Raw genomic sequence first — 26,545 nt, forward strand, 5'->3', positions numbered from 1 at the left:
ATACATTGTAGGTATCTATGTGTATACATCATTGTTAATTAGTCTTTTTTATTATGTAATGTTTTTCTTTAATTTAATGATGTTCGCTGAGGCTCAATTTCCACTGCTCAACCTAATAATTGGCTTTATATAAGACTCTACCATACTAGATAATTTAATATCAACAAGACATAGGTGTGGAATTACCTTTCTTATTGGCTATAGGTGGTACTTATAGCCACCACCGAGCACTGGGGAGACTGCTTCTTGAAGAAACAGCAACTGCTGAGAAACGCGTCAAGCCTCCATTCCCCGCTTGCTGTTCATGCACCTCTGAACTTGACGCTGATGAATCATTCATACACCGCAGCCTGACCAGAGTATAACCAGGAGTTTCCGGCTACACGCTGTATATGGTCCGCAGCCTAATCCCTGTGGCATAATTCCATCTACATTACAGCCTGATGGGAGCCGGAACATCAACACAGGGACCTATACTGCAGTATTGCTGTCCCGCTTATCGTCTAAGAGCTCTGACAGTTTCTCATCAGGCGGCCACGAGTGCACTCGTGCAAGGCCTTATCCCAGACGGCCGGCGGCTGTGGAATACATTCACTGGACACTGAGGTACCTCATTACTATTATTGTTATCTCCACATTTGCCGCACTTATCACTGGCTCCGGAGTGTCTTTGTGTCAGGATACTGCCTACACATTGTCCCCGTATTCCATTGGGACCCTAATTTCAGACAAGAATCAGGACTTTGCTAGCGGTGCTACAAGGATTTACTCCCGGTGTTTGTTCATGTGCATTAGGTGTACACCTGTTTCCGACTAAATTGTTACCAATGGTGGATACAATCACCACTCGCAGTGTCTCTTGACATATACTGACAACTTTGTTGCAGTTTACTGCTAGTGTGTAACAAATCAGTTGCCAATCAAGGCATTTTTCTATGTAGGTTACAGGTCTATGCTCCAAGTTGATTTCAGCAAGCTTGTTTATGATTTTATTTCAATATCAATTTGTTGGTTTTAAGCCACTAATTGTGCATCACCATTATATCACTACAATTGATGTGTATTTAATCCCATGTGGTTTTGAATTTTATAATTTTTCTTTTTATCTGTGTATGTTCATTTTATTTTTTTGTGTCTCTTTTTAAAATTTTTCTATTTTTTATTTTATGTTTATGGTATTGTCCATTTATGATTAGTTCAGTTCCAATTTTGATATTAGATATCATCACACTGATTTTTGGAGTCTTCAGGGACAGCGCTTCCAACTTTACTATCAGTAAGGGCCTGGTTCAGAGGTGGACGCATATGTGACTGCCTCTTTTAACGGTCACCAGTCCATCTGCAACTTTATGCAAAAGCTGCGGCATAGCCCTTCCTTGGTGTACATCTGTGCGTATGAATGTGCAAGGACTGAGACGCCCACTATTAGTGTATTTATATGCCGTAATTGTATGGCCTCCAGAGTGAATGATTGAGTGTCTGTGTACGCAAACACTTCAGTGACACGGCCACGATCCACCCATAATGAGATGCAGGGCCGGCTCCAGGGCTAATGGCGCCCTGTGGCGACCGAGTGCTCTGCGCTCCTTATTGGGGGCGTGGCCTAATTACCCAAGTCCAAGTCTCCTTACGTGACGTTATCTGAGGGGCGTGCCCGCATGGCATGCCTTCAAATAACGTCAGGCTGGCAGGAGCCTCACTAGCTGGGCTTCCCCCAGCCCTCTCATGGCACTGAATGGATGCTGCACACATGCATGCAGCATCCATTCAGACACCTCATAGACCCCATGACTGCACCATTGACCTGGTTCCTCCCTTTCTCCTCTTGAATTAAAAAGAAATGTGGAGGAAAATATCACAAAAAAACCTACAAAAAGGGTTCATCATCCATTCAAATCCCCTTTAGGGGCAGGACTGTTTGTCATTATAAAGAATGCTGGCAGTTTATGCCCATGCATTTACTATAGGGATTTGAACCAGATTATGGTCAAGAACAAATACCTGTTAATCCTCATCTCAAAGCCTTTTGACCAGCTGAAGGGAGCAGTGGCATTTTCTAAAATTGCTCTAAGAAGGGCCTATAATCTAATCTGTATCAGAAGGGGCAATGAATGGAAGACTTCCTTTAGTACCTAAACTGGCCACTATGCATACTTAGTGACTCCTGTCGAATTGAGCAATGCCTCTGAAGTTTTCCAGGACCTCATGAACAATGTTCTTAGTGACTTCTTGCCAAAATTTGTCATCATCTATGATATTCTCATCTACTCCACCTCTATGGAGCAACAAGTTTCCTGGGTCTTGCAGAGATTCAGAGAGAATCAGTTGTTCATCAAATTGGAGAAGAGCAAATTTGAAGTCAGCCATATTGTCTTCCTTGGTTATTTGATTTCTGCTGATTGTTTCACCATTGGTTCACTTAAAGTCTCTGTTTTACAGTACTTAGTGACATCCACCAATCTGAAGGCTCTACAAACCTTGCTGGGTTTTACTATTAGAGGAGATTTATTAATTAATTTTCCATTTTGACCACTTGAGGAAAGGGCTGAACCATCTGTCTGGTCTGGCAAAACGGCCTTCCATCTTCTGAAGTAGCCATTCTCCACTGCTTCAATATTATGCCATCTTAATCCAGAATTACAGTTTATTGTGGAGGTTGATGTCTCGAATGTAGGGGCAGGAGCCATGTTGTCCAGACTGATGATAATCATCTTTATCGATGTGCCTTCTTTTCTCGTAAGTTCTCTGGCCGTGCACTGCCTGTTCCTATAGATACGTAGCATGCAGCCATTTACATCTGGCCCCTCCTGCACTTTTCCTCCATTCTGCTCTTCCTCTTCCATGCAGCTTGTTACACACAGAGGCCCTGACTCAGAGCCGGACGCTCTGACAGAGCGCTCACTCTGAATCAGGGCCGGGCTATTTTTTTTTTAGAGCGGCCAGGAAGATGGTTGCGATGATCAAGATCATCGCGACCATCGGGCTTGCGACGAGACCCTTGTGGTAGGGTCTCGTTGCCGCAAGTCCCAGAGAGATTTCGGCTCTAACAGAGCCGAAATCTCTCCCACTGACATCACTCTTAATGTCAGTGGGGCCGCCCCCAAATGGAGGCGTTCACATGGGAACGCCTCCGTTTGGGCAGCCACTCCCCCGGCCCGCCCACCAAAGTAGGCGTGCTGTCACTCAACATCGACAGCACGCCCCCTTTGGTACGGGACCTGGAGCGACGGATTGCCCGTCGCTATCCGGGTCTCACGCATGCGCACGACGGAGCCGGCACCGTCGTGCGCATGCGCTCTGGGCCACCATCGACCCGGTTGCGAGCGCTCAGCGCTTGTGACCGGGTCTGAATCAGGCACAGAGTCCCTGAAGACCTCAAATGATTTTGGTCAGTGTGATAAGCAAACTCAGTGCTGGTACTTTGACAAACAAGTGCTGCCATATAGGTTCAGGGGTGCCATGAAAACAATTCTGAGACTCCACGGTGCCGTGAATAGAAAAAGTTTGGCAACTACTGTTGTAGGCAATAGGGAACTCATAGCTGTGAAATTAGCATTCAAACAATGGACAAACTGGAAAAGGTAATATATGAGCTCTGTCACTGAGGTTGATCCCCAAGAGCGTACAGAATGATTTCCAAATGTGACCCGCTGTCACATACAATATTAATAGGTGATCCGTGTAGTTAAAAAATTCAACAATAAAGTTCTTGGACAGATGGGTCCAAGGTTTATTAGGAATACAGAGTAAAGCTAATGGTCCCAAAGGAGGTGTTCTTACAGATTTAGTGCTGTGCATACCTCACAGGACTTGAAAATAATTCTATGTGTCATGTCTCATAGATAGACACCATACCACTACTCTTTCAATGGTTTGCAATGTCTTCATTTATTTCACATAATTACACTATAAAGTAAGGGTCTGAAACAGAATGAGTAGTACGCCTGTTTGCATAACATATCCTGTGTGATTTCCCCTTGTCCATGCTCAGAAATTGATTCTTCGTTTAGGCTTATTTAACTATTAAACTGCGGGTGAAACGCTGAGCAACCTCCTGCTATCCCCACTTGCAGTGGTTCCCCATCATATTCTCCAAGGGAATGCTGGTAAGGCTTGGAAAGTGGCTCAAGGTCCTGCAGCACTATCTAGAACAGGTGTGGTTAATAAGTGGACCTCCAGATGCTGTTGAACTACACATACCAGAATGCCCTGCAACAGTAGTAGCATGGCCAAATTGCAAAACTGTGTCAGGGCATGCTGGGATGTGTAGTTCTACAGCAGCTGGAGGCCCGCTTATTTCCCTCCCCTGTTCTAGAAGATTATAATAATAGGCAATAACGGGAAAGAATATAGAAGTAGCTGGCTCCTATGGCACAGCAGTTGTATCCACCTGCTAATGTGTAGCCTTGAGCTGAAGTCAACTATGGGCCAATGACAACCCATTAAAATGCCACAATCACCATAGACCTGTATCAGTTAAATTACCCTGAAGGTAGTTCAATCCATGTCACAAGTGTCAGCCCTTATCTGCAAAAACAGATGTAGCCAATGGGGCATTTATCCTCCTGCTCCCTTTGCTGCCCATCCCTTTACTGTCTTCAGAGCACCCCAATATTGCATTTTGTGTGGGCTCCCTATAACACACTCACATAGATGAATCCTTAATTCAGAAAATGTGTTGAATTTGCCATCAAAAATGGACAGTTGGTGTGTCTTATCTTGCTAAGAACCTCCACTCTGTTACAAGTATTAAAAATAGATTTTACCTGTCATGCAAAGCTGCCATATTTGCGTACACATTGTAAATGACCCTCAATGTTTTGGAAAGTGAAATAAAATAATAAAAGCATTCTGGGTATTTTGTTAGGTGATAATTATTTATATACGAGGGTGGTTCAATAAGTAAAGAAATAAGACCTCTCACATGTGTACTGTTCTCTATTTCATTCTATTTTCCCACCAAGCCAGAGCAGGAAGACCAGAGGTTCCCCTCACGGCCATTAGACTACACCTCATATCAGTCATACTGTTCCATCAGTTGTTAGATAGCGGGGCTGGTGGAAACATGGTCAAACATTGAGGTGCTTATTGTGATCAGATTTCTACATCCTAAAGGGCACATGAGCAGCTGAAATTCATCGCCAACTTGTCGAGGTGTACGGTGATAACATCATGTAAAGGAAACAGGTTTGAGTTTTGTGCACTGCCTTTGGTAACGCCAGGCCACGCTCAGCCAACCACACATGTGAGTTGCTACGGCACTACCATTGGGAGGTACTGGACCATCCTCCCTACAGCCCTGACCTGGCAACGTGTCATTTCCATCTCTTTGGACCATTGAAGAAGCACCTGGGTGGAAGGCAGCTCGCAACCGACGACCGACCAAGCCGTCATGTCCTGGCTTCAGGCGCTTGACACTAATTTCATCTATGCCAGGATAGAGGTCTTTGTGTACCATCGGAACAAAAGCTAAGACAAGCATGTGGAAAAATAATCTGTACCAAGGCCATACTATTGATTCTAGGTATATGTACAGTACGAGTTGAATAAATGTACTCAGTGAGAGGTCTTGTTACCTTATTTATTGAACCACCCACTTATATATATATATCTATATCTATGTACCTTTGGATTCCATCATTAGGGTTTTCATGCTGTAGTCCAATCCACCATTTCTTCGTCTTTTTTGACAACTGAAACACATGGTTTAAGAATAGCTGAATATTTGCAATACACAGATTTTCCTATCTGTTATACAGAGGTTACTGAGTTTTATTCAACATTAATGCAAATGTACCTGCATTCAACTCTAACTAGCTAGTCCTATAATTCTCTATGTCTTTAATGTGCATATATTAAATGAATAACAACAATGACCCGTTTCGTCAACATACTACTACATTGCAGTGAGTGAGAAAAAATTCTGTAAAGCTTTAACTGAATGTATCTCATCTAACAGTGGTGACTCCAATAGTGAGTTGATTAATCAGTTTGATGGTAGTTCGTCTCATTCTTTTTTGCACGATCACTTTAATTTAGTGTTTTATGCTGTTTTACAAGAGATTCAGGTTAAATACAACATTTCAACTGGATCACAACTTTCCCTGTCATCCTGAAATGTTACATTTTGCTCTGCTTCTACCACTCTGCCTGTAGATTTATTTGTGTTTGACCCACATTATATAAAGCCTATAGGTGGATAACTGAATATTTTACTGAGAAAATCCTAAATCCATTAATCCCTCAATGATTGTGAGTTCTCCAGGATGTAAATAAGCTCCAACCATAATATTCCCGCTGAGAAATGTATGACATTCCAGAAATGCTATTGACAGTGATTTGCCCAAATTCAGGCTCAAAGGGGTCTATGTACTAAGCCTTGGAGAGAGCTAAAGTGGACAGAGATAAAGTATGAACCAATCAGCTCCTAGCTGTCACTTTACAGGCTGTGTTTGAAAAATGACAGTTAGGAGCTGATTGGTTGGTACTTTATCTCTCTCCAAGGCTTAGTACATAGACCCCCAAAGTTTGAACTCAAAACTGATTGCCCATTTTACAATCTAGGTGTAAAAAAACAAAAGGGTTATTTGAGGTGTGCACTGTATGCACGCCAGAAATTGCATTGGTTCCGTAGTAGGGTGACTATCTGGACTATAATTGCTGACTCTTTGATGTTGTTTCTGACAGATTACGAAGCAAAACATCGATGTGGGAGTTTGGGGGGGACGGGGTTATTCGGGGATGGCTTGTCCCCTATTGCAAAATGCTGCATTCTGCAGTCAACGGGGACCTTGGCCACCATGATGGGAAAAACTGCAAATTGCGGCATCAAGCCCCAAACCACCCACTTCACTAGTCTACTCTCTCATGAGAGTTCCCCCGGAATTCGGGCTGATCTGGACTGCCCATCACACTTTAAGCTTCATGCCTAACCTCCACTCTTCTAAAAGGTCTCTGTAAAACGAAAAAAAATCATAGGTTTGCGACAGGCAGAAAAAGTTGAAGGACCTCAGGACATGTGCCAATTTTGTTTGTATGAATTTTTGTTTGTTTATAAACATGGCTCAAAGTCTCCCTATAAATCTGTCTCTCTACTGTAATTCAATTTTAAAGTGCAAAATGTGTCCCATATACTGTAAAACATTTTATCCGATTTATGTCAGTTTTGGGCTTGCGTAGAAAAGGAATGGGTTATTTTTGTATGCAGAGCATGGAAAATCTTAATGTTTCCAGTATTACTTATCTACTGTACAAATATATTTTTACCTTTTTTATTCTGCTGTGTATGAAAGCTTGTTCTGCCTCAGTATGTATAGAGATTATTTTGCTTCGCATCCAGCCACAGACAAATTTAAATAAATCATAATCAGCATTTTCATAACAGAAAAAATAATTATTTCCTTGATAGAAAAACCACGGATAGACTAAAACACAAAATGACAAAAATACAGAAAGAAAACAGTAAAATACATATTTGTAACTTATTTTACCAGCCCCAGTACTTACAGAACATTTCATTTAAAAATAAAGTATATCTATATATACACATATATACTATATAGTTATATGATGCATCAGATTGTTTTATACTATATTGTTTTTTTTCAGTACTTATGAAGTGGATGCATCATGTAGATTAGAATAACTAGCCAACACTCCAGAGATCTGACAGCAAAACAAGGCTTTTGATCCTTAACATAATATCAACCTTAGCAGTGAGCATGAGTGATACTCTAATAACAAAGTCAATGGTTGCTCAATGGTTGTTTATTCACTCAGATTATCAACATGGCACTATGCACTGAATCCAGTAAAAACATAGTTTATATAAGTTTATTTAGGTTTCTTATATGTGAGGAAGAAACTTTTTTTATTCATGGACCTGCTAAGTCTACTTTTAAGTGAATGACAACAATACAATGATAAACCTTCACAACTTTAGTACCACAATAGGTGCAGCTTTGAAATAACAGGTGCAAATGAGTTTGAATTGTTAATGTAATTATTTATAATTTAGAATAAGTGTTTTTAATAAGAAGTTGCTTTACTACTCTCCATTTATAGCTTTTGTCATGACAGATCAATATATCTCATAACAAGACGCATAAGGATTGTTATATACAGTATATCTATATAAACTGTATGAATAAAAGTGCCAGACTGCTATGCCCACACAAGAGCACAAGGCTGTATAATTATGAGGTGACGACTTTTAATAGCCATAATTATTTACTTTAGTACATCCCACCTCATGTGAGTTCTTCATTATAGTATAGTTAAAGCTCCGGAAAGCAAAACTTTCCGGAGCTTGTACCCGGTAGGCTACGCCATCTATCTATAGATGGAGCTGCCTAATAGAAACCTATGGGTTTCTTTCAGCAGCATTCCCCAAGAGGGATCCAATTCATTTCCATTCCGGTATACATTTTTCCCTGGGTACACACTTAATGATGTGTGTACCTAGCGTCGGCAGATGCAACGGCACGATATATCGGGCAGTCTGTACACACTGCACGATCTGGTGTACGACAGCCCGATATGTCGTTCCCCCGCTACATCCAGAAGCATAGTGTCATTCCTCGAATCTTCAGATTGGTCTGCACTGCAGGCAGATCTGAAGATGCGATGAACGATGAGTGGGAGCGCACAATAGTGCGTACACACTGGACGATGTGGACGATTTGTTGTTCCGATTCGTCCCAAAAACAAAAATCATACAATATATTGTCTAGCGTGTGCCCAGCTCAATGGGGACAATCTGAACCCCATAGGAACCTCAGGTTCTAAAATTCCAACCATCACTAATACTGGGTTTTCATTTTGCAAGCGCTTAAGCAGATTAACATGATACAGTTGTTTCTTTTACCTTCTCCCAGGTTGATGGAGGCTATAATTTACTGAACCTACAGGCTCTGTTACCTCATAGGCCCTGACCAATGTCAAAATGTTTGCTCTCTTGTGTGGGAACTAAAACTAACCATTTATCCTTTGGGTGGACTACAGTTGTCCTACAGTGGTTTTGATGTTGCCTTTCTTGGGCTATCTCTAGGAGGCCAGGACCATCATTACCAATCACTCTTACATTTGAACTACAAACTGCACCAGATTTGGTTACCTTTGGTTACCTTGGAGACTAATGCTCACATCCCTCCTTTAACAAGTTTAACACACCTTTTGATTCCAATAGAGTAACTCCAAAGAGCTAAACCCAGTAAAGGGTTGGGGTACCTCCCAGACTGCAAGAAGGTATCCAAATCCCTTTTCTCCTAAACCACCATCTTCCTCAGCAAACTTTACTCCTGCTAGCTGACACATATCCTTCATCAGTTTAGACATTAAAGCGGTCCACTGATCTTTGAGACTCTCCCTGGGTATTCCTCGGCGATTAAACATAAGTACCAATTCTTTCGCTATGATACTCGAATGTATGTTGCTTAGTGGCACCACATCAGAAAAAAGGGTGGCACAGTCTACCACTAACAGAATACACTGATGTCCCCGTGATGACTTCTCTAATGGACTCAATGGACTGAATTCTCATCTCTGCTGTGGAAATATGCCACTTGTGATGGGACTTGAAAAAGGTCCTAGATTAGGGTCTGAAATGTAAACTATAAGCCCTATACTTGGTGGTATATAAATAAGCAACATTTTTTCCATCTAATTGCGAGTGTCCTCTTAATCTGCATTTTCTATTTACCTCTGCCAATCCACTTTTGCAATTGGACACACACAGAGGAAGCAACCCAATTGTTCTAGTGAGTGCTGGCTTTTTTGGAATATATATATATATATATATATTGATAAGGTCGGGGTAGGGGGTCCCTCTCCTGGGGGACCCCCTACTCCTTACACACAGCAGCCAGGAAATAGCACTCCAGTCGTGGATTTTCGTACAAGCTGGTCGGCGCCAGTTTTTATTGTGCAATGTCAATAATCAAATAAACAAAACATAAAATAAACCCTAGCCAGGCTGGGCACTAACTAGACAGTGAGTTCCCTCACTAACAGAACACTAAATAAATCCCCGTCCACAGTACCTTCTGGTTTGTAGCCAACAGTGTCTCAGAGCAAGCTCACCTGCGGGCCTGCTCTCCCAGGTATGAGACACTCAGCCACAACTAAACCTAGCTTATCACAGCCATTTCCAGGTGCAAGCCCTAAAGATCTGCTACCAGGCTGAAAGGCCCAACACCCGGAGTGGCCTGTGGATGGAGCCCTCCCTCTCCTCACATCCACACCCCCAGGACCCATTCTGGCTTTTCACAGAAGCCAACATTTCTAGTCTGCTTTATCCAACACACTTCTCCTGGGGGTTGTCTGTATCTGAACTTGACAGTTCCTCCATTACCAGTTTCAATCAGCAGGGAATGCCATACTTTGTGCCACTGAAATAAAAGTTATATTGGAAACACCTATGGACAGATGGGTGGGCTGCTGGGCTAGGCCAAAGCCATCTAAATGTAGGTATTTTTAATCATAGCAACATGGTTCCTACCAATATAATTTGTACTTCAGATGGAATACATAAGTTTTATCGACACTGCCGTGCGTGAAATGCTTTAACTTGTTGATTGGCGCCATGATGAATATCGACAAGCCAACTACATACCTTTCAGATGCACAAAGGATGATTTCTATAGTTGATCTTTCCTGCTGATTGAGGCAGGAAAAGGAAGAGCTGCCATATTCAGATACAGGCTATCCACTATTCACCTACAAATATTATGTGACTGTTCTGTGTGCTTAAAGGGACTCTTAGGGGTAGATTAACTAAAAATGAAAAGTGCTGGTGTTGCCCATAGCAGCCAATCAGATTGTAGCCATCATTTCTCTAGTGCATCCTAGAAAATTATAGACATAATCTGACTGGTCGCTATGGCAAACAACTACATTGGTCTGTTTTAGAAGCTTTAGTCTTCATTGTTTGGGAATATAAACTGAATTAAGAAGTTTCCATATATCCTGAGGTGGAGAAACCTGAGATGCGTCACATGAGCCTATTGTTTTCCATATGCAGTATGTAGGCAATTGACTGAGTTATTTGTTAAATATGCTATGGGCACCCCCATTTCCCCTTTTATATATATATATATATATATATATATATATATATAAATATATAATATTATTGTTATTATCCTTTATTTATATAGTGCCACAAGTGTTCCACAGCACCTTACAAAGTACATAGACAAATAAGTGTACAAGCAACAAGTGACTTACAGTACAATACAATGCAGGACAAGGACAAGGTTTATATACGTTGCTGCATTAGTGATCATAACACTCAAGAAAGCAACAGAGTGTAAGCAACTGGGTGTTAGGTGCATAAGTGAGGAGTAGATGACAGTATAAGTAAGGAGAAGCACAAGAGGGTAGAGGGCCTTGTGAGAGCTTATATTCTAAAGGGACGGATAGGTAAACAGGTGTGGCACAGAAGGGTAGACAGATAGGAAGGAGCAAGTAGCAGCGGGTTAGGATGAGAGCTGGAAGGCTTTGATGAAGTAGTGGGTCTTGAAAGCACGTTTGAAGATTTGTAGAGAGGTGGAGAGTCTGATAGGAAGAGGGAGAGAGTTCCAGAGGTAGGGAGCAGCACTGGCAAAATCTTGGAGGCGGGAGTAATCAGTTGGCAGGAGAGGCGACGTGCATTTGTCGAGCGAAGAAGGCGGACGGGAGTGTGAAGGGAGATGAGGTCAGAGATGTAACTGGGAGAGGAATGTATGAGGGCTTTGTAAGTGAGTATAAGAACCTTGAATTGGGCTCTGAAGGGGAAAGGGAGCCAGTGGAGGGCTTGTAGGAAGGGGAGGCAAATGTGGACATTTAGGAGAGGAAGATGAGCTGAGCAGCAGTACTGAGGAAAGATTGGAGTGGACAGAGATGGGAGTTGGGGAGGCCAGATAGGAGGAGGTTACAGTAGTCCAATCTGGAGATGACCAGTGAGTGGATGAGGGTCTGAGTTGCCTTGAGGGTGAGAAAGGACCTATTCCTGGAAATATTTTTGAGAATGAAGCGGCAGGACTGCGAGAAGTGCTGAATGTGTGGTTTGAAGGAGAGGGAAGAGCCAAGATAACTCCAAGACAGTGCACTTTGGGGCTAGAGGAGATAGTTGTGCCATCAATTGATAATAAAATTGTGGGAAGTAAGGTTATGTGGGAGGGTGGGAAGATGATCAGCTTAGTCTTAGACATATTAAGTCTAAAAAAGTGCTGGGACATCCAGGAAAAGATAGCAGAGAGACAGTTGGAGATACGAGTAAGGCGAGGGGGTGGGAAAGTCAGGGGAGGAAAGGTAGATCTGAGTATCTTCAGCATAGAGATGATATTGAAGGACAAAGGAGCTGATGAGATCACCTAGAGAGGACGTATAGAGGGAGAATAGGGGAGGTCCAAGAACAGAACCTTGGGGAACATCTACTGTAAGTAGAAGTGGGGGGGGGGGGAGGAGTCATGAGAGGAGACAGAGAAGGAACGATTAGATAGGTAGGAGGACAGCCAGGAGAGGGCAGTGTCACGTAGAGCAAGGGAGTGAAGGATTTGCAGGAGGAGAGGGCGGTCCACAGTGTCAAAAGCAGCAGAGAGGTCAAGAAGAATGAGTAGACAGTAGAGGCCCTTAGATTTGGCAGCAAGAAGGTCATTGCTGACTTTCGTGAGGGCAGTTTCAGTGGAGTGGAGAGAATGGAAGCCAGACTGTGTAGACAACACACTCATGGAGTTTGGAGACAAAAGGTAGGAGAGAGATGGGTCGGTGTGTTAGGATCAATGGTAGGTTTTTAAGAATGGGTGAGACAAGGGCATGTTTGAATGCAGAAAGGATAGTGCCAGATGAAAGGGAGAGATTGAGGAGGTGGGCAAGATGGCAACAGGCAGTGGGAGAAAGGTAGCAGAGGGGGCAGGAAAGGATATGGTCAAAGGGGGAGATGGAAGGGGGGAAGGATCGGATGAGCCATTACTTCCTCTCCAGATACAGGGGAAAAGGATGTCAGAGTTGGTAAGAGGGATGGGGAGTGGTGGTCCTGGAAAGGAGGGGGAGGAATGCTGAGGGTCTGGTAAGATATGATGTCCTGACATATGGAGTAAATTTTAGACGTAAAGTGGTTGCAAAGTCAAGGGCAGAGAGTGAGATGTGGAGGCGAGGATGGGGTGGGCAGAGGAAGGAGTTCAAAGTGGTGAAGAGAAGCCTGGGGTTTGAGATCTGGGACGAGATGAGGCTTTAGAAAAAATACTGTTTGAAATCAAGGAAATCAGCTGTAGAGCGTAATGTTCTCCACTGACGCTCGGCGGTTTGTGGACACTTGCAGGTATCTGGTGCATTTGTAATGCCAGGGTGAGTAGTAAGCAACAGAGTCAAGAGCAGAAGTAAGGAAGGCATTGTATAGGGAAGTGGCTTGTTCAGGGCAGGAGAGAGAGATGATACGGGAGAGAAGTGAGTCAAGCAGGGAGGAAAAAGAAACTGTGTCCATACCCTCAATATTAGGCTTAGTGATGGCGGCCTTAGGAGGTAGAGGAGGGCAGGTAGAGAGGGATAGGTTAAAAGAGAGAAGGTGATGGTCAGAGAGGGGGAATGGGGAATTGGAGTAAGCAGAAATATCACAGCGGTTAGTGAAGACCAGATAAAGTGAGTGCCCACTCACATGGAAGGGTGAGGAGGTCCATTGGGAGAGACCAAATGAAGATGTGAGGGTGAGGAGTTTAGAAGCAGAGGATTCTGTGGGAATATCAATTGGAATATTAAAATCACCTAGGATAATGGAGGGAAGATCTGAGGAGAGAAAATGAGGGAGTCAGGAAGCGAAGAGGTCAAGGAACTTGGAGGGAGGGCCAGGGGGATGATAAATGACAGCTACTAGGAGGTGTACTGGTTGGAAGAGGCATATAGCATGAACCTCAAATGTAGAGAATGTAAGGGATGGTTCTGAGTTGATAGGAGTAACCGGGGGATAAAAGGACCCCAACACCACTACCATGGCGACCCCCGGGCCCGGGGAGGTGTGGGAATTGGTGAGGCCCCTAGAGGAGAGAGTTGCAGGAGAAGTGGTGTCAGTAATGGCTAGGAGATTCAGGGAGTTGGAGATGAAAAGGTCATGGATGGGGACCAGTTTATTACAGACGGATCTGGCATTCCGGAGGGCACAGGATAGAGGGATAGAGTTTGTGGGAGAGAGAGATATATATACAAACACACACACACACACATATGTGTAAAGCTATTTTATCATGTATGTTATGTATGTTATATGTGTAAAGGCTATTTTATCATGTAACACTTACTGTATGTACATTAAATAAGTTTAGAAATCCTTCTATAAGCACCAACCCAGGTGATTACATTGGTAGGGCAAGGGGTCTAAGGGACAGACTTTCCATTAAGAGACAATTCGCTTTGAGCGGGGTGACACATTAATCAGGATTAACATATAGATAAAAATGCAATTAAAAAGTTATTCACTGTATTACATATTTAAAGCATACCTTTATGCCAATCTGGTTTCTTGGGTATGACACCTGAAAAACAAGAGATATGGTAAGAACTTACCTTTGTTATCTCTGTTTCTACGAAGTCCATAGGGTCCACAGGGTTGACCTTGGGGTATAGGTTGGGAACCAAATCCGGGCACCACGCAGTTAAAGCTTTTAGCTCCCAGGATGCACTGGGTCCACTCTCCCTATAACCCCACCCCCAAGCCAGAGGCACCTCAGTTTGTAAGTAGCCAAAGGCCGGAGGAGGAGAGAAAAAGAGAGAGAAAACTGGAACACTCAATAACCATACTCACCGAAATGGGAGACGGAAAACCGGTGACCAGCCACACAGCCCATATGAAGCCAGGTGCGTCAGGGCGGGCGCCCTGTGGACCCTATGGACTTCGTAGAAACAGAGATAACAAAGGTAAGTTCTTACCATATCTCTTGTTTTCTACTTCAGGGTCCATAGGGGGTCCACAGGGTTGACCTTGGGGATGTCCCAAAGCAGTTCAACCAAGGGTGGGGACGCTCCTGTGCTGAGAGGAGAATCCGTCGCCAAAAAGGAAGCATCCTGAGAGGCAAAGGAAACCAATGCCTAGAACCTTAAAAAGGTGTGGACAGAAGACCACGTGGCCACCTAGTAAGGCAAAACAGCCGAGGCGCCACAGCGAGCCGCACACGAGGGTCACATGGCCCGAGAAAAAACAAGCATCAACAACAGGAAGGCCTACCCATGGGTAGGCCCCTGAGGAAGACCTACGAGGCCATCCAAGCCAACATTTGGTTATAGGCCGGCCATCCTTTCCTGTGAAAACCAGAAATCTCAGACCACCAATAAGGAGTCCGATTTCCGTAAGGACCCTGAACGGATCACATAAATCCAAAGAGGCCAGACCACAGTCAATGAGGCCACACCAGCCGAGAGGACTGGGGACAGAATGGCCGTACCATAAGTTCCAGAATAATATGGAACCTGAAAACCACTAAGAAGAAACACAGGGCGAGAGCAACTCCCACCCTGACATGATGCCCTCCAGAAGAGGGAGCCACATGAAAACGCTCCCAATTCAGACACTCTCCTGGTTGATATAAACACCCTGAGAGAAAGAGAGAGCCTAAGCAATAGACCATGTAATGGCTATCACAACCAGCGGTTCCATTGACTGTCCCCGGAGGTAACGAAGAACCACTACTTACTCCCAAGGAGTCCCTAGGGAGGACAAATGGAGGCATAATCAAGAAAACACTCCAAAGGATGAACTGGATACCAGAGTGAAGCAATTCCATATCTTAACCATACTGACAGTGTAGAGATCCGCACTGTCAGGAAGACCAGGCCAAGTGTGAAACCCAAGCCAGCCGGAAGGAATGCCAGAATATCTGGAAATCCTGGACACCGGAGGATTGTATCAACAGGTACAATACCATAAGATTTATGGCTGCCACAGTTTGTGGTAGGTCCCAGCAAAAGCTGATCCATGTGCTCTAATCATTCCAACGATGACAAAGCCAGGGAAGCCGTAAGACCACTGTAAGGACACAGTCAAAGACAAACGACCCAGGTCCAAGGCAAAACCAAGGACCCTGAGACAACAGGTCCGGGCAGTGAAGCATCAGGGATGGAGTATCGATGTAGAGACTCCGAAGATCCAAGTACCCCTGACATCTGGGGCAATCAGGAGCCACCAGCAGGAAAGCATCTCCGTCTCGATTGAAAACACTTCCAAAGACCTCGAGGAAGAAGGGAGACCGGAGAACACAGGTACACAAAGTGGAAGGACCACTTCACCGACAAAGAGTCGCTGAAGTTTGCTTCAGAATCCCCAGAGCTGAACTGTAACACCATAGTGTGATAAAGTCAGAAGGCCATGAGGGTCACCTCAGGGGGGCCCCCCCTGCTCACCAGGAGATGAAACCTCTCTTGGGGAAGAGACTAGTCCCCGGGATGCACGTCGTGACGGCTGAGGACTCCCGCTTCCCAATGGAGAGCTCCTGAAATGAACGCTGCCGAGATGGTCGGGAGGAGACCCTCGGACTATGTCCGAATATGTGACATACCTGTCATTGCCACCCAACGAACAGTGTTGCTAAAAAGGAAGCCACTGTCCTGACCCTGTCGGACTGAACCTTTTCAGGTTCACCGGGAAACAAGAGTTATGCCAGAGTAAGTTAATTGACAGGGTGGAATCAACAGACGTCCAACTGCACTGAAAAGGATTCGATCCAGACACTGTCCCTAGCAAAGAAAACCCTGGACGAGATGGCCATAGCCACCCGGACAGGGACCGACTTGCCTCCGGAGAGAGCATCATCGTTTGAACAGTTATCCGACAGAAAAAACTCATTCCATCTGGAGATGAGCCAATTATGGAAAGGCCTGGAATGGAACTGAGCCCATTCCACCATGCATCCCAGAGTGTAAAGACATCTGTCGACTGCGCAGACAACCATGTACTCCTAATGGAAGAGAGGAGATTCCGTCTTACGCCAGAAGAATTCTCAGATTCTGAGAATCCAGCAGGGATCCTAGATGAAGAATACCCAGAGAGGGATGCAGGGAGGACTTTTTCCCCGTTGATTAAACGTCTGCACCCTGAAGAAGCCACAGTCATCCTGACCTGGCCGTAAAGTACCCCGGTGATCCCGCTAAGAGCAGGAGGCCGTCCAGGTACAGGAGCATTGGGATATACTGAACAGAAGAACTGTCAGAAAATCCAAAACGCTGGTAAACCCCTGTGGGGCTGAGGACAGTCCCAACAGGCAGAGCCCGAAAAATTGTAAGTGTTGCTGTGATACAGCAAACCTCAGCCCATGCTGAGGAAAGGTCTCTGTAAGTACCCGTAGGCACGCGTCCTGTATATCCAGTGATACCCTAAAGTCCCCAGGTTCCAAACATCGTATGATGGAGCATAGGGATTTCCTCCTGAGCCCAGGTAGCTTTAGGAACTGGTTCAGGGAATTGAGACAGAGAATAGGCCAAAGAGGACCATTCAGCCACCGCACCAGAAAGAAAACAGAACAACCAGTCCCTCACTGAGATAGTGGGGATGGCCTAATTAGCTCCGCTTACCGCAACAACTGCATAGCTTTCTGGATCTGTAAGGCCCTTGTAAAGAGGGCGTACCCTCCTACCCACGTAGCCGCGGCAACTTGACACTAATACCGGGCGAACTGAGAAAGTCGGTATCTCCCAGTTGTAGGCCTGTCCCGTCAGACTGAAGAGATATCCGTAGGTTCAGAAGCAGGATCGGCTGGCAGTCCAGGCCTGCTCGGTACTGGATATGTCGGCCCTTGTAGATGCCGACAGTCTACGAAGAAACAGACCTTTAGGCTGACCCAGAGGACAAAAAAGACTTAACAGACTTAGTCTGAGGCCTTGTAGTGGGCATAGCTGAAAGCGGTAAACTTGTCGTTAGTAATACTGCCAATGTTACTACAATCTTGTCAAGGTCAGGACCAAACAATATCAACCCTAAAGATGGTATCTGCACCTCTGCATTCCCAGAGCGCAGCCATAGGGTATTACGGAGGATACAGTCGCAGCCGGAACTCTGAAAGTTAGGAGACTGGTATCCAATATAGGCATTTCCACCTATGACAACAGCATATATTACGTGAGCGACCAAATACATTTGAACCCCCGACGTGTTGGAGGGGAAAAAATGTTACAAATGCATCAACCCAATATGCAATAGTATTAACCAACCATGCTATAGCCATGGTAGGATGGGTAACAACTCCTGAAAGCAAGTATACTGATTTCAGGCAGAGTTACCACCTACGGATCCGAAGAATCCGACCACGCAGGAATGGGAGGCGTAGTAACGTCTGTAATCAGACGAGTAACACGCCCATACCCCCCAGGAGGGGCTCGTGATGACCCTCAGGGAATTTGGGACAGGAGGCCAAACACTGTTGTAACACCTCCTATCTGGCAACAGCCAGAGTCCCGCTATGCGATCCACCCGCTAGTCAGCAACAGGTAACCCGAAGGCACGTAATACTGAGGGTGTATGATACAGGTGCAGGTCAACATTCACTCTAACCAGAATGGACCTGCTACCAGCCCTAAAGCAGGGATAATAATACCTGAAATAGGCTTCCCCCCGTGTAAGAGGGAAAGAGCCCCGAACCGTACCCAGTTCACGGCAGAGCCAACTGGGAAGTAACCACAGGGCGTCAACCACGCCAATTAGCGTTTCGTAGAAAACGACATCCACCCAGGGTGGCTATTGTGGTAATCCCTGCAAGGGGAATGACAGACTATTGTGGCACCAGGGGGAATTCATATACTGCGAAAAACCCCTGTAGGGAGCGGTAGTCTGTGTCACAGGGGAAGAGTGCAAGAAGCTGCGAGATACCGAGATGAAAAGGGCAGTATGGTGAAGTAACCCCAAGTGAGGTACAACAATGGGGCCCGCCCGGCGATCCGCAATTGAGAGGATCCCGAGAAAACAAACCGCCCAAGGGGGTCGTGAAAGAGGCCGGCACCAGATGACGCCACATACAGAACCCTTTATGAGTCAAATCCTCCGCACTAACACCTGCAGCACATGACTTGCAGGATAGTAAAAATGGGTGCAGTATAACGCTCTATCTCCTGGTCAGACATATCTGACCAATCTTGGCGGAAATATTAAGCAGCACTATACTGGTCCTGACTGATGCCAAAAATTAGCTGCAGGGACCCATTTTCAGCGTATGCAACACACAGTTCCATCTAAAATATGGCAACGTGCAGCACGCAACAGTATGTGACAAACCACACAAATATTAACAAGTATATAAATGTGAGGTCTCAGAACCACCCTAAGTACAGCTGTATTAGGGCAGATAAAGAAAAGAGATAGATATACACTGACAGGTGAGAGAATAAAGTACAGTCAGCACTAGCATAAGTCACATACAATGCAGATATACACATATATACATAAACATGTCATATAATATACTGCACTATTACACTGCATTCAACTGCCCAGATTCAGTGTCTGGGAAGGCTACAGCGCTGTGTACACTGACCTGATGGTGAGGTACGCAGGGGGACTGGACCAACTGCCATCCTGAGAGATTTCTGCTGCACCACAGAGATAAAATGGCCGCTGGAGACCTCAGAGGAAGCGTGGCCCGCGGAGGAAGCAGCTCAGCGACGCCAGACTATGGATACTGAAAGGCGCGCTGAGCTGAGGGGAGGAGCCGCTGTAACAGGGAAGGCTGCCTCCCCTGGCCGGCTATTAACCCCCGGGACGCCGGCTCCCTGCACCGATCGTTAAGTCCCTGGTGGTCTAGTGGACACACGGGGTATGGGGGGCCCGCCACCACTGCCGGCGCCTCCGGTCTGTCCCCTGAGACCGGAGGCACAGGACTGCATTTGAAATGCGCGGATCACCGCAAGCGGTGATCCGCGACCTTACCTGCTCCCCGTGGATCCGGCAGCAGTCCTGGGCGCCCGCAGAGTCCGGCTAGTACAGACTCTGGGGTCCCGCTGAGATCCCCAGATCTGTACTGGCGTCTCAGCGCCAGCGGGGTGACGGAGCGGCAGCTTAGACGTCCTATGGACAGTCCGACGCTGCCGCTCTGAAGAGTCCAAAGTCCATGAAAAAACTTTGTCCCTAAAAAAATAAAATAAGCTTAGGGGCTGCTAATCAGCTCCCCCTGCGCTAACGGTGACCCGACTCCGGCCGGGCACCAACTTAAACTGAGGTGCCTCTGGCTTGGGGGTGGGGTTATAGGGAGAGTGGACCCAGTGCATCCTGGGAGCTAAAAGCTTTAACTGCGTGGTGCCCGGATTTGGTTCCCAACCTATACCCCAAGGTCAACCCTGTGGACCCCCTATGGACCCTGAAGTAGAAAAAACAGTAAAATAATTATCAAAACAGAGCGTAATATAATGTTGATTGTTTAAATTAAATAGTGGTTCCATCCCCCCCCTCCTTTTGTCCTAACTTCCCTCTATTCCCCCTCCCTTACATTACTCACCTGACATTTTTTTTATTGTCATATTTATTTTGCTTATTACTATATTTGAAAATTTGTCTGTATTGGGCTTCTTTTGCCCCTTGTTTTTGTGTTTATTTCTATTATGTCTGACCACTCAAAATAAAGAATTATAAAAAACAAAGAGTGGTTCCACCAAAAAATATAAATTCATTGGAGTTCATTTGGTTGAACAGTAATACTGAATATTACACACCAGTTGTCTGTGGGTTCCCCCGATATATGTAATAGCCTTGTGCATTCTCCTCTCCACATCTGCCACGTGCCCACGTGACACATGCAGCTGTGTTGTGTGTGCTAGAGAGGAAGAAATTCAAGAGACTGGGACATCCATGGTGGAGGGCAATGACAACACACAAAGACATGCAATGACTTATACGCATGGCATATACTCATGGCATATACTCATGGCATATACTCATGGCATACAGCACTTTTATACAGGAACCTTATGAAATGCACATTTCAAAATTTCTCATAACAATTAATACACTTATTATTTTACCTTTTGCAACTTTGCAGATCCATTCTAGTTCAGCATCGCAGTATTTCATTTCAACGGTTTTCATATCTGCCCTGAACGCTGCACAGTTCATTGTGTCGTAAGGAATCTGTGCATCTTGCAAAACTGATATCACAACCTGCAACACATGAATACTAGAATGACAAACCATTCATAGCAATATAAAATTACAACTGAAACACACACTCAAGGAGTTTGGAGACAAAAAGTAAGAGAGAGATGGGTCGTGTGTCAGGATCAATGGTAGGTTTTTTTAAGAATGGGGGAGACAAGGGCATGTTTGAATGCAGAAGGGATAATGCCAGATGAAAGGGAGAGATTGAGGAAGAGAGCAAGATGGGAACAGGCAGGGAGTGGAAGGGGGGAGGATCGGATGAGGGCCATTACTTCCTCTCTAGATACAGGGGAAAAGAAAGTCAGAGTTGGTAAGATGGATTGATGGGGAGCAGTGGCATCCCTGCCTTTTGATGCACCCGGTGCGGATAAGAGTGTGCAGGTTAGCAATGCGCTCCGGGAAAGAGGGCGTGACCTCGTTCCAAGGGGCGGGGCCACACACTCGAACCCCGGTACTAGTCTCTCCGGGGAATCTCGGAGGTGCGAGCTGCCCCCGGGGACCAGTGTACTTGTAGTGCCAGCTCCCTTCCTGTGACAGGAGCCGAGTGCTGCACGTAATTCTACAGTGCAGCACCCGGCTCCTGTTACTGAGGGGGAGTCTGCACCCCCCTTGTGACGCCACTAATGGCAGGGGTGGTCCGGGAAAGGAGGTGGAGGGATGCTGAGGGTCTGGTGGGATATGATGTCCTGATGGATGGAGTCAATTTTAGATGTAAAGTAGGTGGCAAAGTCAAGGGCAGAGAGCGAGGAGTGGAGGCGACGAGGAGACTTCTCCGCTAACCTAACTACATTAATTCCTTTCTTTGTCACATGGAAAAGCTGGTAATTGCATCACTGAAAACTGGAGTGCCAGGTCACATGGGGCGGAGTGGAGTGGAGTTTTCCATTGGTCAAATATGGTTAATCGCTCACATTGGAGGCCAATCTCAGACAGAAGATCTGCACCTACCATAGGGCTGGTACAAGTTTTGATGGTGCATCCGATGGTGGCGTGTAATTAAAGTGGGCGTCTTAGTCCTTGCACATTTGGACGCATGCTGTTACACCAGGGGACGGGCTGATACTTGTATTACCATATGATCGCAGACGCAACTACGGCAAATGACGTTAAAGTGGTCGCAGCAGAATGTGACTCAGAACCAGCCCCGTAGAACAGGGGTGGGCAACTGTTGTTGAACTACACATCCCAGCATGCCATGCAGCATGTTTTAGCATGCCCTGATAGCGAAACTATTGCCCACCTTTGCCATAGAATGATTGCACTTCCACACATTCAATAAAAGCCTGCAATATTACACTTTTAACTGTCTGATCAAGCTTACTGGTGTCCCATCGGTCCATTCCCAAGACCCCTCACTGGATGGATTCCTTTTATTGAGACCAGTCCAGAACTGTCTCTTTTGACGTCTGCAACCACACACAAAAAGAAATAGGTTATTATGAATTATCAGCACATAAATTAAAAATCCTTTAAAATTAGTTAATGAACAACTTGTCTGCGGCAGCAGATGTGGAACAGTGGAACATCCCTTCCCCCTGGCTAGTGACCTCCCAACCCATGTAGTGATCAGCTGGGGAACTTTTATTTGGTGTCACACTAACCTTTATCTTGCTATCACCGTTGGTACCTGCTACATAAACCAGTATGAGGAATGCTGGAGTGTTACAACTTTCAAGGGCTTTTCTACTTGAAATAACCATTGCAGAATGCCAGCTCCATTCCCAATATTAGCACTTTGGTGAGGTCCCCTTCCTGTCTTTAGCAGGCTACTGGCACCCACATGTAGCTGTGTCAGCTCTGTCCTCCGTTAGAGGAATTATCTGACACAGGGCCTGACTCAGGGATGGCGGCAATGCCGATATTTATGCATGCTTCAATTTCCATTACTGTTGTTGCTTGCAATGAGGACCATTTGTGTGTAGCAAGAGGGGTGGAGACTCAAACGCAGACATGTCGGGCATTCTTAGACTGCGACTGTGATCCCGTACGCAGTGAAAATGGCTCCAGCATCCTTTGACCATTCTGCGCGCCCATAGGGTTACTCAGCAGTTCAATAATCGACTGAGCTGCGTCATTATAAGCAGTCGCTTGAATTTGCTAAGCCCCCCGTGGGCATCTCAATACAAATCCCGACGGCTGCCACATTTGCATATTTTCACACAGCTGCTGCGTACAAAGACGCAGTCTAGATGGGATTTGCGTCTATCTCTGATTTAGGCCCACAGTAACTCTTGCTGAGAGGGGAGTGCGCTCTGCGCTGCCTCTCTCTCTGTCCGCGGTCGCCAGGTCCCTCCGGTACTCCGTATTCTGGAAACAGAGGTGTGTAACAGATGCGACCTCCAATCGTGACTACGCATGCCCGGCTTCTCAGCACGTCATATCTCCTCCATCTTCCATTACAGAGGATGTGCTTCTGAGCGTTTCCTACAAGGAGAACTGCCAGTATATGCTGTATCACCACATGCATTAACCCCATATGCTCCTGGCTGGATCTGCTGCATACCAAATAACCCTGTGTTACTCTGCACCTGTTTTCTACTGGTTAATAAACCACTTAATCTTGTTAAGTTATCTACTATGTGGACTGACCTCTATCTGTCTGACACTTATTAACATCAAAGGTTCTGCTAATAATTTTAAATGGAAGTCGTCCGATCCGCAAGATTGGACGACATATCGTCTAGTGTGTATCCGGCTTTAGAGCTTCAGTGCAAGATACTACCTGCTATGGAGAGACCAGATCACGGAGTTTAAAAAAGGTCCCTGCTATATGTAAGGGCTTGGATCCTGCTAAGCGTAAACCATAGGGCAGAGTGGGGATATTTTTACCAAAGTACGATTATTGAGGAGGAAAGAGGTCTCATACAAGCGTTAGTTACTGTAGGAAACTCCAGTAGCAGGAACCTGTGTGCGGTAGTGGTCATCCAATCAGGTACTGCATCATCTACAATCCACCCTCAATGCTTATTTGAGTTTCTCTTTGTGGCTGAAGTCACTAATAGGGAAGATGGGGATATCTAAAACTATGAAACTCCTTTAAACTTTAAAGGTTTGGAATGTAGAAGTTTTCATTGTACTACTGAGCCAGGAATATTTAAGCTTCGCCATAATAACCTACATAAAGGTGTAACTAGTAGCAGCGAAAACACTTGTTATGGGGCCTGAAGCTTTCCCTGTCAAACCCTGTGTGTATATGGATTTTTTCGCCCCTTGGGTGGTACCGGCCTCATTGGAGCCCATACAAATGCCTAGAAACAAACATACATTATGACGTACAAGTAATACAAGGTAGGATTTTTTACATACTGATGAAACATGGTGCCTAAAAGCTCGGTAATAAATTTTTGTTCTTCTAAATTTGAGAAGCTAACGAGATGGGCTCCAAAATCCTGGCACATATCTTCAGCTTCCTGCCATGTTCTTTTTCTTTGCAGGTTCTCATAGTGGAACACCTGGAGAAGAAGACAAGTATTGAGACTTATACTAATACTACAGTGATATGTATCTCCGTCATTGTAATCTACATATTTACTATTATATAAACAAAAATACATCACAAAGGCTCTTTGCAAATTCTCTTAGTTACAACCATATAGGGAGCATTTGTGCAGCTCCTAACTAGAGGTCCCGGTAGATTATTGGCAGTCGGATGGTGTCATGACTTGGCAGATCTCGGCTTTCTGATCTGATGAGGCACTATGAGTGCAGATAAATGTTGGCCACATATACAGGCAGATGAGATCATTAGCTGACCATCCATTTTTAGCAGTAAGAAAAATGGAGAAAGGGGTGTTGGATAAAGGCACATGATCGTGTGGGGTGTGTAAGCACCAGTTTAGGCCGTGTTTATCCACAATGCAGTGTGAATCCACCAATCTGCAATTCTTTCTGCTGGCAATGCCATCCACAAAATGCTTACTGCAGTGTGGCCATGGCCTTCTGTTACTTTATTTCTCTTTTATCTTGAAATTTCAAGAGCATATACAGTACTGTGACATTCTGCAATACAATTTTCTTTATTTTATATGATCTCAAGAATTCCATAATCATTTTTTGCTGGTCTAAATATAAGTGTGAATGGTGGAAGAGAAAAAAAGCCTCACTTCAATGTCCCAGCGACTATCACTATAAGACCAACACCTTCTCTTTCCTTAATTTCAACTCTTAAATTTTTCTTCAAATATTTTGTTCAGTCAAACTTGGGGCCTCATTCAGAGATGGACGCTAATGCGATCGCAAATGCGATTTCAAAAGAAACGCAGTTGCGAAAATATGCTAATAGTTCCAAAGCTTACCCGAGCATAGGGACGTTACCTGAGTAAATATCAGCAACATCAACGCACATCAAGCAGCCATCTTGCCCTTACGGCAGGTCTGACCAGCCACAAACACTGCACCTCTCCTGACACGCAGAGGGTTCTCATGCTGCATATGTAATTACAATGGCTAATTTATGCACGTCCATGTAACGGCGTTTAAACGGTGAGACACGCCTGCGGTTTTTTTGACCACCCCCGTCACTTCCCCAAAACGCTGACTACCTGGCACTCACTTTGCGAATGGGTTTTCTGGCGTGTGAAATCGCAAGACAATCGCAGTGAGGGCGCAGTGCGGCTTATACACATGCGTAATGGCAAACAATCGCTCGCTCTGAGTAACAATCGGTATTGTGTCCGTCTCTGAATCAGGCCCTTCATTTGAGCCTTAAATAACAACTGTCCAATGGTGATGCCCAGTCTGACTGCTTCCCAAAACCTTATGGAAATATAAGGCAACTGTAAGCCTTGGGAAGACATGAAAGGAACAATAAACCCAATCACTATGATGTGTAACATGAAGACAAAATTTACTTTTAAAAAGGAAACTGTAATGCAGTATTTCCTTTCTCCTCCGACATAAGCATAACTGCACAAAACAACCATTCAACTATAACTTAAAATGTTTTAACATAGAGCAAACAAGTTAAATGGAAAAGCACAACATGTCAGTTATGTGTGATGCAGCATATTAACTATAGTCTTCAAGGTGAATCCACCAATGTACACAGTATTTCTGTTACCACACTGAAAACATGTCACTTTGGCCTACAGCTCCCTCTCTATTCCAGAGTTATACTGTACATGCCTCAGTGCTGTTGGTAGTCTTTAGTGATTCCCTTTAATACAGGTTCAGCCACCAATTGGCTGCATCCGCACATAAATAGTATTACCTTATAACAGTGCTGAAGATGTGGCTCTGTATCCCACGTGTATTGACACATTTGGTCCTTATTTTCTCCATATGGGTTTGATTCTTCCTCTTCTTCAACTGTCAGCACCTTCTTACATAGTGACATCGCAGGGAAATCTTTGCAGTCCTTCACTTCCCAGCGACCAAGATGTTGTCCATTGCCCACAGCAACACATCCACCATTGTGACCTAGATAAAGCTCATAAAACTAATTAGAAC

General features: G+C 45.0%; 1 protein-coding gene across 1 annotated transcript in view; it reads right to left on the reverse strand.

The window, feature by feature from the left end:
- Positions 1 to 26,545, reverse strand: part of PLA2R1 (phospholipase A2 receptor 1) — a 188,917-nt gene that overhangs the window by 102,578 nt on the left and 59,794 nt on the right. Inside the window, exons 12-18 of the mRNA XM_088474763.1 lie at positions 26,307 to 26,515; positions 24,404 to 24,549; positions 22,419 to 22,503; positions 20,965 to 21,100; positions 14,472 to 14,504; positions 7,267 to 7,424; positions 5,626 to 5,693 (exon numbers count right to left, since the gene is read on the reverse strand). Coding sequence (XP_088330889.1) covers positions 5,626 to 5,693; positions 7,267 to 7,424; positions 14,472 to 14,504; positions 20,965 to 21,100; positions 22,419 to 22,503; positions 24,404 to 24,549; positions 26,307 to 26,515 — 835 coding nt within the window. The remainder of the gene's footprint in view (positions 1 to 5,625; positions 5,694 to 7,266; positions 7,425 to 14,471; positions 14,505 to 20,964; positions 21,101 to 22,418; positions 22,504 to 24,403; positions 24,550 to 26,306; positions 26,516 to 26,545) is intronic.

The sequence above is a fragment of the Taudactylus pleione genome, unplaced genomic scaffold (genome assembly GCF_031769625.1).
Source record: "Taudactylus pleione unplaced genomic scaffold, aTauple2 ptg000156l, whole genome shotgun sequence".
NCBI classification, from domain to species: domain Eukaryota; kingdom Metazoa; phylum Chordata; class Amphibia; order Anura; family Myobatrachidae; genus Taudactylus; species Taudactylus pleione.